At 39.5% G+C, this 16,942-nt stretch overlaps 1 protein-coding gene across 1 annotated transcript in view; it reads left to right on the top strand.

Moving 5' to 3' along the window:
• The window catches only part of FCHSD2 (FCH and double SH3 domains 2), a 187,898-nt gene that overhangs the window by 147,204 nt on the left and 23,752 nt on the right, over window positions 1–16,942 (top strand). The window contains exons 12-13 of the mRNA XM_079789208.1: window positions 1,936–2,040; window positions 15,379–15,540. Of these exons, the coding sequence (XP_079645334.1) occupies window positions 1,936–2,040; window positions 15,379–15,540 (267 nt within the window). The remainder of the gene's footprint in view (window positions 1–1,935; window positions 2,041–15,378; window positions 15,541–16,942) is intronic.

The following is a 16,942-nucleotide window of genomic DNA, read 5'->3' as shown; positions in this document are numbered from 1 at the left end:
GCATAGTGAGCCTACCAAGGAAATATTACTTTTGAAATAATATTGTGGGTATATATTTTTTTTGTCTTAAAGTTCATACTTTTAGAGACTTACCAAAAAAGCGTGTAGGAGTGAAATGATATGATATCTGCAATTTCATTTAAAATGCTTTAGTAAAGAAAAAAATAATAGATAAAACTAACGTGGAAAAATCTTCTTAACTATTGAATGATGCTGATCAGTATATGGGAGTTCATCATACTAGTCTCTCTACTTTTGAGTATATTTGAAATTTTTTATAATAAAAAACATGTTAATGATATTTCAAAGTTTTGGAGAAAGGGTTATTCAGTAAATGGTGTTAGAGTAATTGTCTGTGTATTTGAGGAAGGGGTTAGATTCTTCTTTTCCACCAAATACAAAATAAATTTTGGAAAAATTAAAGACCTAAGTGCTAAACAAAAGATTATTGAAAACTGGGAAAATATAGAATTTTTTTGTATAGTACAAATGGCTTCTTAAGCAAGACAGAAAACCCAGGACCCATAAAGGAAAAGATTGATAACTCAACAACATAAAACCTAAAAGTTTTTGTAAAACGAAAGAACTTTGAAAAGTTAAAAGAAAGGGAATAGGAGAAAATATTTGTAACATAAATAACAAAAAAGAGACTGATACCTAGAAAGAAATATATTTAAATAATGATAAAAATCAGAAAAATGTGTAGAGGATATGAACTTCATAAAAGTAGAAATAACAGATGGCTAGCAATATCTGAGATGATGCTATTACAGAGAAATGAAAATTGAAACAATGAGATCTTTATATATATATAGCTTATTGGCAAACATTTCAAAAATTGACCGTATCCAGTGTTGGTGAGATACAAAGAACATGATCTCACATACTACTTGTAGAAGAGTAGGCAATTTGGTAATGTCTGTTAATATTAAGGTGTACAATTTCCACCTCTGTTTTTATCTTAAATAAATATTCCTATATGTATTCAAGAAGTCATTGACCAGGTTGTTTGTACATTGACTAGGTTGTTTGTACGGTACTATTTATAGTATTGAGAAATTTGCAAATTTAAATAGCAATAGAGTAAGAGCATGGTACAGTTAAACTATTGAATCTATGGATTAGAGAAGGAAGTCTGTCTATTTTTAAAAACATAAAAAGGTTTCTTGGACACATTGAGAGGATAATAGAGCTCATTTAATTTTTTTTAACAAACTATTCAAGTATATAGGCAATACATAGAAAATGGTTTGAAAAAATACATTTAAATTGATGGGACAGTGGTTATCTTGGGGAGTTGGATACATGGTGAGGTGTGCAGGTATAACAGTTTTTGCCATTTTTTATTAGTTGTTTAGAAACAATAGTTTATATTTGTGTAGTTTTTAAAAATTAAAGGTCTGCATATCAAAATGTGTAGTTCAAATAGGGTTTATAGATTGTACCAATGTGAATTTCCTGGTTTTTATATTATACTGTACTTATGCAAGTTGTTGCCATTTTGGGAGGCTGGGAAGGTACTCTCTGTTCTACTTTTGCAGCTTCTTTTGGATCTATAATTCTTTCAATTTTTTAAAAATTAACAAATAAAAACTGAAAAAAATAAAAGGTTAAAAAAGCTAGTCGTTGCCACTCATCACTAAAGTCTTTTAAATTATATAAATACTGCCCTAGCCGATTTGGCTCAGTAGATAGAGCGTCGGCCTGACTGAAGGGTCCCGGGTTCGATTCTGGTCAAGGGCATGTACCTCGGTTGCAGGCTTGATCCCCAGTAGGGGGCGTACAGGAGGCAGCTGATCAGTGTTTCTCTCTCATCGAAGTTTCTGACTCTTCTCCCTTTCTCTCTGTAAAATCAATGAAATATATTTAAATAAATAAATAATCTAAATAATCTTTTAAGAAAAATCAGTCATTATTTTTTTGTTGCTTTAACAGGTTCTAGATGATCTGGAATGTCATGGAGCTCCAGCATCAGAACAAAGCCGAGTAGAGCTGGAACAGAAAATAGATGAAGCTAGAGAAAATATTCGTAAAGCAGAGGTGAGGTGATAGCTAATTTTGCCCAGCCTCATCAATGTCTCAGCTGTGATATGTACCTTTAGAATTCAGTTTCTAGACACTGATTATTCTGAAGATGATTCACCATCTTCATCTGTATCAAGAGTATTATTTTTTAGTAACTGCTTCATATGAGGTGGTACACACAACAAAAGGACACTAAACCTGCTAAGAAAAGTTTACAGTCATGAAACATTAAATAAATAAAAAAGTTAAGTCAATGAAGATACTAATTTTAAGGTTTCACAATGTATGTAATCAATCGAATTCATGGTATAGAAAGTTAATATGTATAAGTTCAGAGCCTAGAAAAGCCTCCCCTATATTGAAGTCCTCTGGAATCATGGGCCTAGGGGCATAAGCTGCGCTTTTAAGAAGAGAAAAGCAGACAAGACAAAAAAGTTACAACAGCTTTGGCCGGTGTTGCTCCGTTGGTTGGAACATCATCCTATACACCAAAAGGTTGTGGGTTCAATTCCTGGTCAGGGCACATACCCAGGTTGCAGGTTCCATCCCCAGTCAGGGCGCTTACAGGGGGCAACCAATCGATGTTTCTCTCTCACATCGATATTTCTCCCTCCCTCTCTCCTTCCCTCCCTCTCTAAAATCAATAAACATAGCCTCGGGTGGGAATTTTTTTAAAAATTATAACAGTGGGTTTTAATTGGGGGGGGGTTGTCATGGGACCCTTTAAGTGTTGTATGAAAATGTGAAACCCCCTCTCCCACCAAAAATAAATGAACATTTTTATGTACAGTTTCCAGAAGTTCATGTACCCTGGGCTAATATTCCCTGACTTCAAGGGGAAACGGTTAAGATGGAAAGAAAGAACCTATTTGAAAAGGAGGAAGACATAGGCTATAGTTTGGCAGTTAGATTTGATTAGAGTTTTATAAGGAAATGTGGTAGACAGTAAATAAATTAATTGTGGTTAGGACCAGTTCATGGAGGACCTGTGCATACTTGGATATAGTTATCTACCCAGTACACCATGGATGGGATGTGGAAGTAGATATTTAAGAAAAACTGAGGATTTCCAGTCTTGTTAGGAAGGCATAAAGGATGCCAAAGATAACCAAGGCTGTAAAGCACAAGTGCCGAGGAGTGGTCCACTGAAGCATACTTAACACTTAAGAAACACAGAAGAAACAGGTCACTAGGAGGAGTTGTTGGGGCAGGTAATACAGAAGAAGAAGGACTTAAGATGAGTATTAACAGATTAGTAATAGTTCATTATTCAGGGGAAAAGGGATAGCACAGATTTATGCCATGCAACCTCAAAAGGCAGAACTTGAACCGAAACAAGAAGACAGGAAGGAGGCCGATCTGAGCTTGGTATTGGGAAATACCTTCTAACAGTCAGATCTTCCCAGTGACAAAATAAGCTCCTCTGGGACACAGCGCAGCTTTACGATTCTGGGCCAACATCTCCTGGACTCCATACCCGGAATTCTTCATTGGTTGAGAGTTCATTTAAACCAGTGTTTTCATAGACCCCCTCAGGGTCTAGAGGCTGTGAGGACGTGTTCCAGTGGTGGGGGCAGAGGGTGTGGTGGAGAGGTAGCATAGGCAAACATAGAAAATATGAGCATGTTTCTGGCACGAGCCCATGGAAGTGACCTGAACCAGAAACAGCTTGCCATCTGCCTGGTCTAGAGAAGCCGGAGTAACCACAACTCGCCTTTTTTCCTGGCAAGCGATCTGCAGCCTCCATAGCGAAGAGGGCAGGGCGTACAATAAATAGCCATTTTCCTCTCTGACTTCAGGGTCAGGGCTAAACCACTACCCTAGTGGGCTGGCCAAGTACTATTGGCAGGTCCTTTTCTAGTTTGAGAAACATTGGCTTGTGTAGAAGAGCTTTTCTTGTTTGTTTCTTCAAACTCTGGGTGAAGCCAGTTTCTGAGCTTTGGTGGAACAAGTCTCAGAAGTTTTCTGAAGGGTGTGTTCTCTCTTGTATTTTCCATTGCCAGACTCCATCCCTGGTGTCACCGTCTGCTATCCTAGCTCCACCAAACCTCCCCGTAGAGTGGTAGTAGGTATCAGTCACACAGAGTCTACATTTAGCCTGAATGACCTTTTATTTCCATGAATATGCTAAACTACCCTGTGTTTGTTAGCTTAAAGGTAAAAATATGAAGTGAGATTCCCACAACAAAATGTCTCTCCCAATACCAGTATTTAAGTCTGCATTCTCAAAAATAATTTTCTTACCAAAATATGAAACATGCAAAAGACCATGAGTTCATTATGGTCTTCGCCAGGTTCATTATCTCAGTTTTGAATGTCTGTGAAATGTAGTTAATCTTGCTATCTTAATTTCTACTTATCAGATACAGAGAATAACTCAGCTAAAATTAGATGGCAACTATGAGGGTAGTGCTGGGGTAGTACTCAGAGGATTGTCCTAATGAAATTTTTGGATATATCCCCCTTCTTCTTTCTTCTGCCTATATAATATTTGCATTGGATTTTCTCTTTTCATTCAGTAGTTATTTACTTTATTTATTATAAGTACCTGCACCAAAGGGAGAAAGCTATAAGATTCTATTATATCCTTCATGTTTGTTTTTAACTCCTACTAGCATGCGTGTTATCCTCCCTTGTTGGCTCATTTGCTTCACCCAGTGTTTTCTACATTGTGTTTTCATTCAGCGTTACTCATTAGAATAAAAACCTCTGTGATGCTCAGTAATAGATTAAAGAAACTTTTTCCATTCATAAGAAATTGAAAATATAAATGGTTTGTGCTTTTCAAAAGAATAGGAGTTATATAGTGAACTAGGAGCCCAATCACGCAGCACCACCCACCCTCGCGTTGCCGGTCCTGCCCTGCCTCGATCCCCAGGCCCCGCAGCAGCCGTGGCCACTGCTGGTCCAGCCCTGCCTCCCTCTCCGGCCCTTGAAGCAGCCGCGGCCACTGCTGATCAGGCCCTCCCCCAGCACAGGTGCACAGAGGGCCCCTGCCACCCTGCCCCACCGCTGCGCGCGCAACCTCCTCCTGTCCAGTCGACCTGTTATGGCATCCTGGTTAATTAGCATATTTCTCTATTTTATATATAATTAATTACTGGCTGATCAATTGGGGAGCAGATTCACTAATTGATTAGTTTGGCAAATACTTAATGAGTTTCTGCTCTGTGCCAGATACTGATGAGTATTTTATTTTTTATTTTTTTAGGCATATCTTTATTGATTTCAGAGAGGCAGCGAGAGGGGAGAGAGAGATAGAAACATAAATGATGAGAGGGAATCATTGATTGGCTGCCTCTTGCACACCCCCTACTGGGGATCGGTCCCACAACCTGGGCATGTGCCCTTGACCGGAATCGAACCCAGGACCCTTCAGTCTGCAGGCCAGTGCTCTATCCACTTAGCCAAACCAGCCAGGGCCTGATGAGTATTTTAGACATACAGTGATGAACAAACTGTTGTCATTGTTATGATCTCTCTGGTGGTCACAAGAATATTCATACTAGAAATGCTACTGTTGGTGGCCCCTGATTAATTCAAGAATTGAAATGTGGCAATAGTGGTTAAATTACACTTTAATAACAGTTTTCCTAACCTGGTATTTAGGTATTTGAATTTTTGAAATTCCTTTGTCACACAGACACACACACATTCTTCATCTGACATATCATACCTATTTTAAAAGCAGCTTGCCAAGAAGCCAAGAGTTTTTTAAAAGCCATCTTTTTGGAAGCTGTACATAACTTATGTTGTTCCAGAACACAATTACTTTTATGTTTAAATTGTACCTTTTATTTGGCTTGAGGGCAGTTCTCTCTCCTTATGACAGAGAAATGTTTAACACAAAGAGGGAAAGTTGATGTAAGAAGTTAAAGATACCCAGAAATTGTTAGTAACTCACACTTAGTGTAAGATCTGCAGGAGGAACTACAGACTATATGATTCTTTCTCCAGGATGTTAACGATTGTCTATGATCTGAATTGAAGGTACATTTGAAAGCCAAAGTACATGTTATCAAATGAATTAACAAAACAAAAATATCAGTTATTGTCTATATAATCACATTTTCAAAGACAACCATTTTTTCTTAAATTATTTCATAAGGTTCTGTTGCACACTGTGAATTCAAAATTACTAAGTCATTGAGGCCTGCGCAGGTCCCGAGCGGACCGTGGTTTGGGGTTGCTGTCTGCCTCAGAAAGCAAAGCAGAGGGTTTGTCTCCAGAGAAGACAGAGTCATCTTCTCCTCTGAGAAAGCCTCCTACATAGTTTGCTTTGGCATCTTTCACGAATTGAAGAGCAGGGATTGAGGCCTCGTGTGTCTGGGTTTTCAGCTGAGGTAGACAAGACAGTGGTTATAACCAGTAAGTCCAGAGTAGGGTGTAGTTACCTCTAGAACAGTGATGGGCAACCTTTTGAGCTTGGTGTGTCAAACTTCGCCAAAAAACTGAGCATAACTCGGGTAGTGTGTCACTTTGAGGAAAAAACATTATTTCGCAAATGTTTCATCCTCAGGAGCAGCAAATGTTTCATCCTCGGCATGTGGCCGCCTCAGCGGCCGCGTGTCATCAGAAATGGCTACGCGTGTTTTAGGTTCACCATCACTGCTCTAGAACATGCCACTGTTTGCCCAGCCAAGACTTCATGACAGTCATAGAAGTGTATTCTTTAATAATGAAATCATAATAATACAGTTCCCCCCCTCCAAAGAAAATTATTATGTCATCCTTATACCTCAGTAACTCAAAATGGTAAGACCCTTGTCATAATGCTCTAAGAGAAGTCTAAAAAGTTTTGTTGTGTAAAATGTGAGGCTTCATTACGGCAAGGTTAATGAAATGCTAAGGTGAGCCTGCTGTTAAAACAAAACTTCCACTGACATTATATCCAAAGTCCCATTACCTCAGGGCCTGTTATTGTGGGATTTCACTGTACTCTTATAATATGGTATGTTAGCAGACTCTTGGCTAATCACTTTCTTCAGTTTTTATTGTAAAATTTTTCAAAACATAGAAAAAGATCAAAAGTAAATATATATTTCCCAACATGATAAATTCAGCTATTAACATTTTATAATATTGGCTTTATGTGTTTATTTCTATTCTGTAAAATGGAAGTTAATTCTGTAATCCTCTGTAATTGAAGTTAATTCTGTCTGTAAAATGGCCGGATTAGAGTCCAGCCATTTAGGCAAGAATGGTTTCTAGAAATGCTGTGTTGTTTATCACCGTATGTTTTATCAAGTTATCTCACTATTAATGATACTAAGAGTGGTCACTTAATTAAGGTGGTGCTACCAGATCTTTCCACAATTAAGGTTCTTTTTTGTTTGTTTTTTACAATTGCAATTAGCAAGTACTAGTCACCTCCAGTAGTGGCAAGTGGATATTTTTCTCTCTTAAATATCATTATGGTATCATGGAATTTTAAAAATTAACTCTGTTGAGGTATAATATACATATTAAAACAATGTAACCATTTCAAGTGAACAGTTTGATAAGCTTTGACAAATACATATCTCTCTAAATATCTACCACCACAACCAAGATATAAAATATCTCTATTACCCCCAAAAGTTCTCTTGTGACCAGGCCACAACTGATCTGCCTTTGGACATATAGATTAGTTCAACTCCAGTAACATGAATATTAGATTACTTGATACAGTTCTAGACATCACACACAAAGATCCCACATACATTGTTTATCTAACCTTATTTTCTCTCTTCATCTCAGTTTGATGAGTTACTATTACTATGTAATCAAGCTCACTGATCTTTTCTTCAGTAGTGAATAACCTGTTAGGGACATCCTGTATACTTTGATTTCAGACATTATATTTTCAGCTCTGTAAGTTCTATTTGGTTTCTTATAGCTTCCACTTTACTCCTGTTTATCTTCATATTTTCCTTTAAATCTTTAAGTATATTTCTAAAAGCAACTTTAAAGTCCTTGTGTGCCCATTACATCATATCTGTGATCTGGCTTTCTTTCTGTTGGCTAATTTTTCCTTTGGTTGTGGCTTATATGTTTTCTGCTATTCAAATACTTAGTCATTTTTCACTGAATATTAGAAATTGTTAAAATTTAGCTATTGAGGTCTGGATTCTCCTTTTTCTTTTGAAGACTATTGATTTTTGTTTTGGCAGACAGGTCAGTTCCTTACAGATCATTGTGATTTGTTTGAGGCTTGTTTTTAAGCTTTGTCTGGGTTGGGTTCCAGTAGCCTTTCCAGTAGGTTAATTTAGCCCAATTACTAATGCATTTTTTTCCTGCAGTTTCTTTTTATGCCGTGGGTATCCAACAAGATCTCTAAACTCTGACTGGATAGAACTGTAACATCTGTCAGCCCTGTACAAGCTCTGGGAATTTTTCAGTTTACTGCTCCACGGTAGATGTTCTTTCTCTTGTAGTTATTCTTTGCTTCTCATGGGGTCTAAATTTATTATGGATATTTATTCATTTAGAATACTTTCAATTACAGTTGTCATTGGGGCTTTTTTAAGCCCCATATTATCTAAATTTGGCCAGTGGGAGTCCAGTTAAGCTGGCTTCCATGTCCATTACTCCCATTAGCTTTTGAACATATTCTGGCTTTTTAGCACAAGCTGTCATAGGCTCACCTTGTATTTTTCCTTCTTCGAGGAGTTCTGATTTCTTCTAATAGAGATTAGGAGTTAGACAACAACATCTAGACTGTGCTTATTGTTATGGGTGATATTTGTTTCTTGGCCCTTTGTTGTTTCAACTAGGAATTTTTTTAAAAAAATGTATTCAGATTGATATTTCCAGTTAAAATTTAAGCCCTAGCCGGTTTGGCTCAGTGGATAGAGTGTCGGCCTGCAGACTGAAGGGTCCCAGGTAAGGGCACATACCTCGGTTGCAGGCTCCACACCTGGCTCTGGTTGGGGTGTATGCAGGAGGCAACCAATCAGTGTGTCTCTATCTCTTCCTCTCCCTCCCACTCTCTAAAAATCAATGGAAAAATATCCTCAGGTGAGGATTAACAAACAAACAAAAAACCCAAAAAACAAAATCTTGGTTCCTGATAATACTATCATAATATTTTATTTGCTTTATCCTGCAGTATATATTAAATAATTTCAAAATTACAATGTAAATATTACTAATAGTAAACTACTGAGTGTAATTTAAGATTTCTTAGTAGTTCTCTTTGAATGTAGAATCTATCTCTATAAGAATTTCTGCTTATGGTAATAATGGACTAGCTTATATCCTCTTTTAGGTAATTATTAATCTGGGGTAAAAATATTTAAAATACTTATTCGGTAGAACTGGAAAATTACCCAGAGCATATAAAAACTGGAGAGGAACCCTAGCTGGTTTTGCTCAGTGGATAGAGCATCGGCCTGAGGACTAAAGGGTCCCAGGTTTGATTTCGGTCAAGGGCACATGCCTGAGTTGTGGGCTACATCCCCATTAGGGGGCATGCAGGAGGCAGCTAATCAGTGATTCTCTCTCATCATTGATGTTTCTATCTCTCCCTTCCTCTCTGAAATCAATAAAAAATACATTTTTTAAATAAATAAAAACTGGAGAGGAGCCGGGCAGGTGTGGATCAGTGGTTGAGCAACAACTTATGAACCAGAAAGTTATAGTTCAACTAGAGCCCTGGTGCATGAAATTCGTGCACTGGGGCGGGGGGAAGGGTGTCCCTCAGACCAGCCTGCACCCTCTCCAATCTGGGACAGCTCAGGGGATGTTCGACTGCCGGTTTAGGCCCGATCCCACAATCGGACATCCCTCTCACAATCTAGGACTGCTGGCTCCCAACCGCTCGCCTGCCTGCCTGCCTGATTTCCCCTAACCGCTTCTGCCTGCCAGCCTGATCACCCCCTAACCACTCCCTGCCAGCCTGATCGATACCTAACTGCTCCCCTGCTGGCCCGACCGCCCCCATCTGCCCTCCCCTGCAGGCCTGGTCCCCCCCAACTGTCCTCCCTTCCCTGCAGGCCCAGTTGCCCCTAACTGCCCTCCCCTGATGGCCTGATCACCCACAACTGCCCTCCCCTGCCGGCCATCTTGTGTCCACATGGGGGTGGCCATCTTGTGCTCGGGCATGACAGTCAATTTGCATATTACCTCTTCATTATATAGGATTCCCAGTCAGAGCATATGCCTGGGTTTGCAGACTCGCTCCCCATGAGAGGGTGTGCAGGAGGTAGCCAATCAATGACTTTCTCTCATCATTGATTTTTCTATCCCTCTCTCTTCCTCTTTCTGATATCAATTTAAAAAACAAACAAACTGGAGAGGACTTGGTCCTTAACAGAATGGGACTATACTTAGACATATACAGCTCTTTTTGAAGGCTGCACACTAGAATTCTAGTAGAGAGTCTTATTGGTTTTAGGATGGATGTCAGGGAGGCCTTAGCCAAACGCATGTAAAGCAGAAACTCCCAGGAGCTTGGCAAGAAGCAAGAGCTGGAAAACAAAAAACTGAGCAGAAATTTCAGCTGTTACTCTAATTATTAGAAAACTAGAGGCCCGGTGCATGAAAATTCATGCACTGGAGGAGGGGTCTCTCTGCCCAGCCTGCCCCCTCTCACAGTCCGGGAGTCCTCAGGGGTGGGAGGTGACCCGGCGATCAGGGGAAGGTGACACCCCCATCACATCTCTGCTGCTGCCACTGCCGGCAGCACAAGCCTCAGGCGGCCCTGGGCAGCTGCCATCCGAGGCTTGCCTGCACCTTGGGCCAGCCCTGGGCGGCTGGGGGGCTGAGGGGACTGGGCGTGGCAGTCAATTAGCATATTTCCTCCTTATTGGCTGTGGGCGCCTCCATCTTTGTGAGGGTGTGATGGTCCATTAGCATATTCCCTCTTTATTGGATAGGATTGGGGTGATTATATTAATATCAGACAAAATGGACTCTAGAACAAGAAATATTAAGTGATAATTCATAATGATTAAAAGTAAGATCAGTTCATTAAGAAGAGATAACAATCCTAGATGTGTATGTAACTGATGATAGAGCTATAAAATATGTGAAGCAAAAATGGACAGAACTGAAAGAAGAAATAGACAATTCTACAATATCCCCTTCAGTAATTGATAGAACAAGGAGCTAGAAAATTCGTAAAGATATAGAAGTCTTGAACAATACTGTCAATAAAATTTACCTAATTGCTATTTATAGAACACTCCACCACACTTTTAAAGTATATGTGGAATATTGAACAAGATCAAATACTACACCATAAGCCACTGTCAGTAAGTTTAAAAGAATTGTTATCAAGCAAAATATGTTCTCTGACCCATCAGAATTAAATTAAAAATCAATAACAAAAAGATAGCTGGAAAATCCCCAGATATTTAGAAATTAAACTATTCAAGCACCATAATCTGTTGCTATCTTAAAAGAGAACTCCCAACTTTATGACCAAAACAACAATGATTTATTATCTCTCACCATTCTGGCTTTGATTGTGTGTTTTTTTGTGTGTGTGTTATTTTTTTGTGTGTGCAGATTTTGCTTGAGATTCCTCATTGAGCTGCATTCAGCTAGAGGGTCTGCTAGAGAACTAGGTGTTTGTTTTCCATATGGTCTTTCATCCTCAAATAAGCTAAAACTGGGCTTCTTCACATAATGGAAGCACATTCCCAAAAAAATGAAGTCCTAAGAGCACTCATCAAACCTCTGTTTGCATCAAATTTGCATTTGTTCCATTAGCCAAAGCATATCAGATGGACAAGCCCAGAATTAATGTGGAGGGGACTACATGGACACTAGGAGGCATGATTCATTGAGGATAACAATTTACCACAATTAATATGACCTTGGTTAAATCATTTTTCTCATCTGTAAACTAGAGGTTATAATATTCATCCCCAGAATTGTTGTGTGGATTAAATGAAATGAGATATACAGACTTTATAACTATCCAAGTTTCATAAACTCAACTATGGCTTGATACTTAGATATGCTTATATTACATTTTATATTAAAATCAGTTAATTGACAGTGTTCATACACCATGATATTGTATCCTAAAGGATCTGGCTTTACAAAACATCATTTAAAAAAGCTCTGTCTCTTTACAAGTTCTAAAAATGAGTTTGTCAAGTTGTATCTAGAGTGCCATCAAGTTACAGACAGCTATACTCTGCAAAATTGTAATCCATTGGCAAATCATCAAAATTCGTTTGAAAACACTGGAAAATTCTGCTTTTGAACAGTTGTTAAAATATAAACAGTTGAAACTCTAAAGGAAAGATAGTAATGTTTATTCTGGAACTGTAGTCAGTTATTTGGTAAAGTACTGGCAAAAATAAATCTTATAAAAACTAGGTTTCTTGTTATTGAGAAATTAGAATAAACTAATCTCTCTCTCTCTCATTTTCTCTTTCTTTTTTTTAGCAGCTGAATGGCTTACATTTATGATTTCCAAGAAAGGGTTTGTTGGTTCACTCTTTTTTTTAAATATGTTTTTATTGATTTTTAGGGGGAGAGAGAGAGAAAGAGAGAAACATTGATCGACTGCCTCCCACAAGCACCCCAACTAAGATGGAACCCACAACCTGGCCATGTGCTCTGACCAGGAATCAAACCAACAACCTAACTGGCCACCTTTTGGTGCACAGGACAATGCTCAACCAACTAAGCCACACCAGGCAGGGTACTCTGTTTTGTTTGTTTGTTTATTTGTTTTAAACATTTCAGTGCCTATATCGGTTTAAAATACATACTGGAATGGTGCTGAAACAACAGAATATACACATGCAAAAAAATGAAGTTGGACCCATACCTTACACCATATACCAAAATTAACCCCAAATTGTCAAATACCTAAGTGTAACAGCTAAAACTAGAAAACTCTTACAAGAAACCATAGGGATAAATCTTTGTGACCTTGGATTAGTGTATTAGATATGGCACCGAAAGCCAAAGCAATATAACTTGGACTTAATCAAAACTGAAAACTTTCGTGCTTCAAAAGACACTATTAAGAAAGTAAAAAACAAACCCACAGGATGGGGGGCGGGGGGGGGGAATACATAAAAACTCTTACAATTAAAAGACAGAGAAAAAATAAAAAGACAGCTCAGCCTGGTTAGTGTGGCTCAGTGGTTGAGCATCGACCTATTATAAACCAAGAGGTCACGGTTCAATTCCTGGTTAGGACACATGCCCAGTTTATGGGCTCGCTCCCCAGTAAGGGGTGTGCAGGAGGCAGCCAATCAATGGTTCCCTCTCATCATTGATGTTTCATGCACCAGGCCTCTAGTTAGTAAGTAAGTAAGTAAGTAAATAAATAAATAAATAAATAAATAAATAGACAACCTAATTTTAAAATGGGCAAAGGATCTAATTGTTTTTTTCAAAGAAGCTATAGGAATTATCCCAATTCTTTTTTTTTTTCCAATTTTTTTATTAAGGTATTATATGTGTACATATCTTACCATTGCCCTCCCCACACCCCCCTCCCATATATGCCACCACCCCCCAGAGTTTTGCATCCATTGGTTATGCTTATATGCATGCATACAAGTCCTTTGATTGATCTCTTATCTCCCCCACCTCTCCCTAACCTTCCCCTTGTAATTTGACAGTCTGTTTGATGCTTTACTGTCTCTGTATCTATCTTTTTGTTCAAGATTATAATGTTCTTTATTATCCATAAATGAGTGAGATCATGTGGTATTTTTCTTTCATTGACTGACTTATTTCACTTAACATAATGTTCTCCAATTCCTCCCAGGTTGCTGCAAATGATGAGAATTCCTTCTTTTTTATGGCAGCATAGTATTCCATTGTGTAGATGTACCACAGTTTTCTGATCCAGTCATCTGCTGATGGGCACCTAGGCTGTTTCCAAATCTTAGCTATGGTGAATTGTGCTGCTATGAACATAGGGGTGCATATATCCTTTCTAATTGGTGTTTCTAGTTTCTTCGGGAATTATCCCAATTCTTTAAAATACATGTGCCTAAAAATCTTCGGAATACAAAATAAATTCAGCAATGAGAACTCAATGAAATAAGTCAGAGCTCAGATCCTTTTGATACCAACTCCCCCATCAAATTTTGTGCCAGAAGGGCTCAGTGAGCACACTTGTTTGCCCCAGAGTCCCACAGAAGGCCATCAAGTAAGGGTCCTTAAAATTACCTTAGTGGAGCCTTCAACGGTTGGAGGAAGAGACTACTACTCTAATTTGTGGAGCAATGAAGCTAAATGTACTACTTGCTAAAGCAAAGGAGAATGATACTTACAAATTACAATCTCTCTGAACAAAGTAGAACTGACATATAGGGTTTTAAGAAGTGTGGATTTCAGAGATTGGCATATTTTCAAAACAGGGAGTGTTTTACAGATTGGCTCACTTTTAGCTGTGGTGGATAGAGAGATTCTCAGGGGTGATGATGATTGGAGTGAGGCTCTGGTTGATTGGCTGCCTGTCACTGATTTACTACTCTCAGGCATGGCTATTAGAGCAAAGAATTTGCCATTTTACAGGGACAGGTTTAAACTGGTTCAATGATTACTTGCTTACCTCTTGGAACAAGAGCCAAAACAGGCAGTCTTTCCCTTTAATTTGGAGAATAGGAACGTTTTATTCTCAATTTCTACTATTTTTGACAGCTGCATAATAAATTAATTTAAAATCTTTACTCACTAGGCAGTCAGGAGTCATGAAAGTTTTTAGGCAGGGAGTGACATGATGAGATCATTTGCAGACTTGTAAAAAATGGATTAGAGAGGAGAAGAAAAAGTCCAAGAGGTGGGTAGAAGGCTGTTGAAGATGCTAGATTTTAGGATGTTCTGAGGCATAGCCTTATTAAGAAGAAAAGGACGCAGACTTTATAGCACATCAGTATCTTCCTATTCGTAAGTTATATGTGATGTTTCTTGTTGATGCAGGTGTGCCCTTTGCTATTGTCAGCAGCTGGATTCCTGTTCTTGTGTTCCCTCCCCTGCACACCGCCTTTCTTTCTTTTTTTTTTTAATATATATTTTATTGATTTTTTACAGAGAAGAAGGGAGAGGGATAGAGAGTTAGAAACATCGATGAGAGAAAAACATTGATCAGCTGCCTCCTGCACACCCCTTAGTGGGGATGTGCCTGCAACCAAGGTACATGCCCTTGACTGGAATCGAACCTGGGACCCTTGAGTCCACAGGCCGACGCTCTATCCACTGAGCCAAACCAGTTAGGGCGCACACCGCCTTTCTACCTTGCCCTCTCTCCGTCTCTCCAGTTGAAAAATTAACAACTATGCCAAGGCAGAATTGCTGGTGAATGTCAATATTGTACTAAAGTCAGAAATAACAAAATCAACTTGAGAGAGAAAATGCCTTGATTTCTGACCATTTTCTTGGTTTTCTTAGATAATTAAGTTAAAAGCTGAAGCCCGGCTGGACCTGCTAAAGCAGATCGGTATTTCTGTGGACACGTGGCTGAAGAGTGCAATGAACCAAGTAATGGAAGAACTGGAAAACGAGCGATGGGCCCGCCTGCCTGCAGTGACCAATAATGGCACTTTACACTCGGTATGGTTTCTCTTCTTGGATCTGAGGCTAACTTTCACTGAAGGAGGATATTCTTTGACTATGTAGCCAAACCTGATAATGGCCAAAATTTTAAAGAAAAAAAAATAATGGTTTTGCTGGTGGTTTGGTTTTTGTTTGTTTGTTGTTTTGTTTTTTTTTCTTTAACCTATCACTGATTGAGTTAAACTTTAGTGTAAGAAAGAAAGGGGGGGGGGGGTGGAGGGGGATAGTGCTCTTAAAAAATGTTCAGTGAAGAATATATTCTCCCTAGTTGGTTTATCAGTGTCGCTTTGCCATAGTCATTATCCCATTTCATGAAATAGATATGCTTCTTGTCTGGAAGTAGCAAAATAAAAATTTTGATCTAGGATTTCTGAAGTTCTCGGAAGTCTTTTCTAGTGTAAATGAAAATAGACATCCAGAGAGTTGGAAACAATCTTAAAGAAGGGATAGGAACACTCTGAATCTGTGGCTTTGTCTGTTCAGTTCACAAGGGCTTTCACCCTCTGCTCACAGAGCCTTTCACAGGGGGACGGTATCTTAAAAACAAGGCCAGAACTCAGGCTTAAACTTTCAAGTCCAGGGCTCGCTCCACTCAATGTCATCCAGTTAAAGTTAAACCTTAGTTTTTCACTTTGGAGATCTGAATCCCAGAAGAGTTCACTGATTTGCCTGATATTATATAGGTAGGCATAATGATACCTGGCTGGCCAAACTGAAGTAATCCCTGTTGATACCTCCCCATCCATTATTCTCTTTCTGTTTATTTCCTTGTGACATTTATTACAATCTACTAAAGGCCCGATGCATGAAATTCGTGCACTTGGGGGTTGGGGAGCCCCTCAGCCCAGCCTTTGCCCTCTCGCAGTCCGTGAGCCTTCAGGGGATATCCGACTGACAGCTTAGGCCCGCTCCCCGCTTGGCCAGCTGTGAGCCCAGCTTCTGGCTGAGTGGCACTCCCCCTGTGGGAGCCCACTGACCACCAGGGGGCAGCTCCTGCATTGGGTGTCTGCCCCCTGGTGGTCAGTGCACATCATAGCAACCGGTCATTCTGCCATCGGGCCAAAACTGGCTCTCCAACATCCCCCAAGGGTCCCGGATTGCAAGAGGGCGTAGGCCAGGCCAAGGGACCCCACCAGTTCACAATCTGGGCCGGGGAGGGACGCAGGAGGTTGGCCAGCCAGGGAAGGACTGCAGGAGGGCTCCAGGGCATGTCCGGCCTGTCTCGCTCAGTCCCAATCAGCTGGACCCCAGCAGCAAGCTAACCTACCAGTCAGAGCGTCTGCCCCTAGTGGTTAGTGTACATCATAGCAACTGGTCGATGGTCAACTGTCTGCCCCCAGTGGTCAGTGCATGTCATTGCAAGTGGTTGAGCAGCCTTAGCATATCATTAGCATATTAT

Source organism: Cnephaeus nilssonii (assembly GCF_951640355.1).
Source record: "Cnephaeus nilssonii genome assembly, chromosome: 13".
Taxonomy (NCBI): Eukaryota; Metazoa; Chordata; class Mammalia; order Chiroptera; family Vespertilionidae; genus Cnephaeus; species Cnephaeus nilssonii.
The sequence above is the reverse complement of the archived record's forward strand: the minus strand, read 5'-3'. Positions and strand labels throughout refer to the sequence as shown.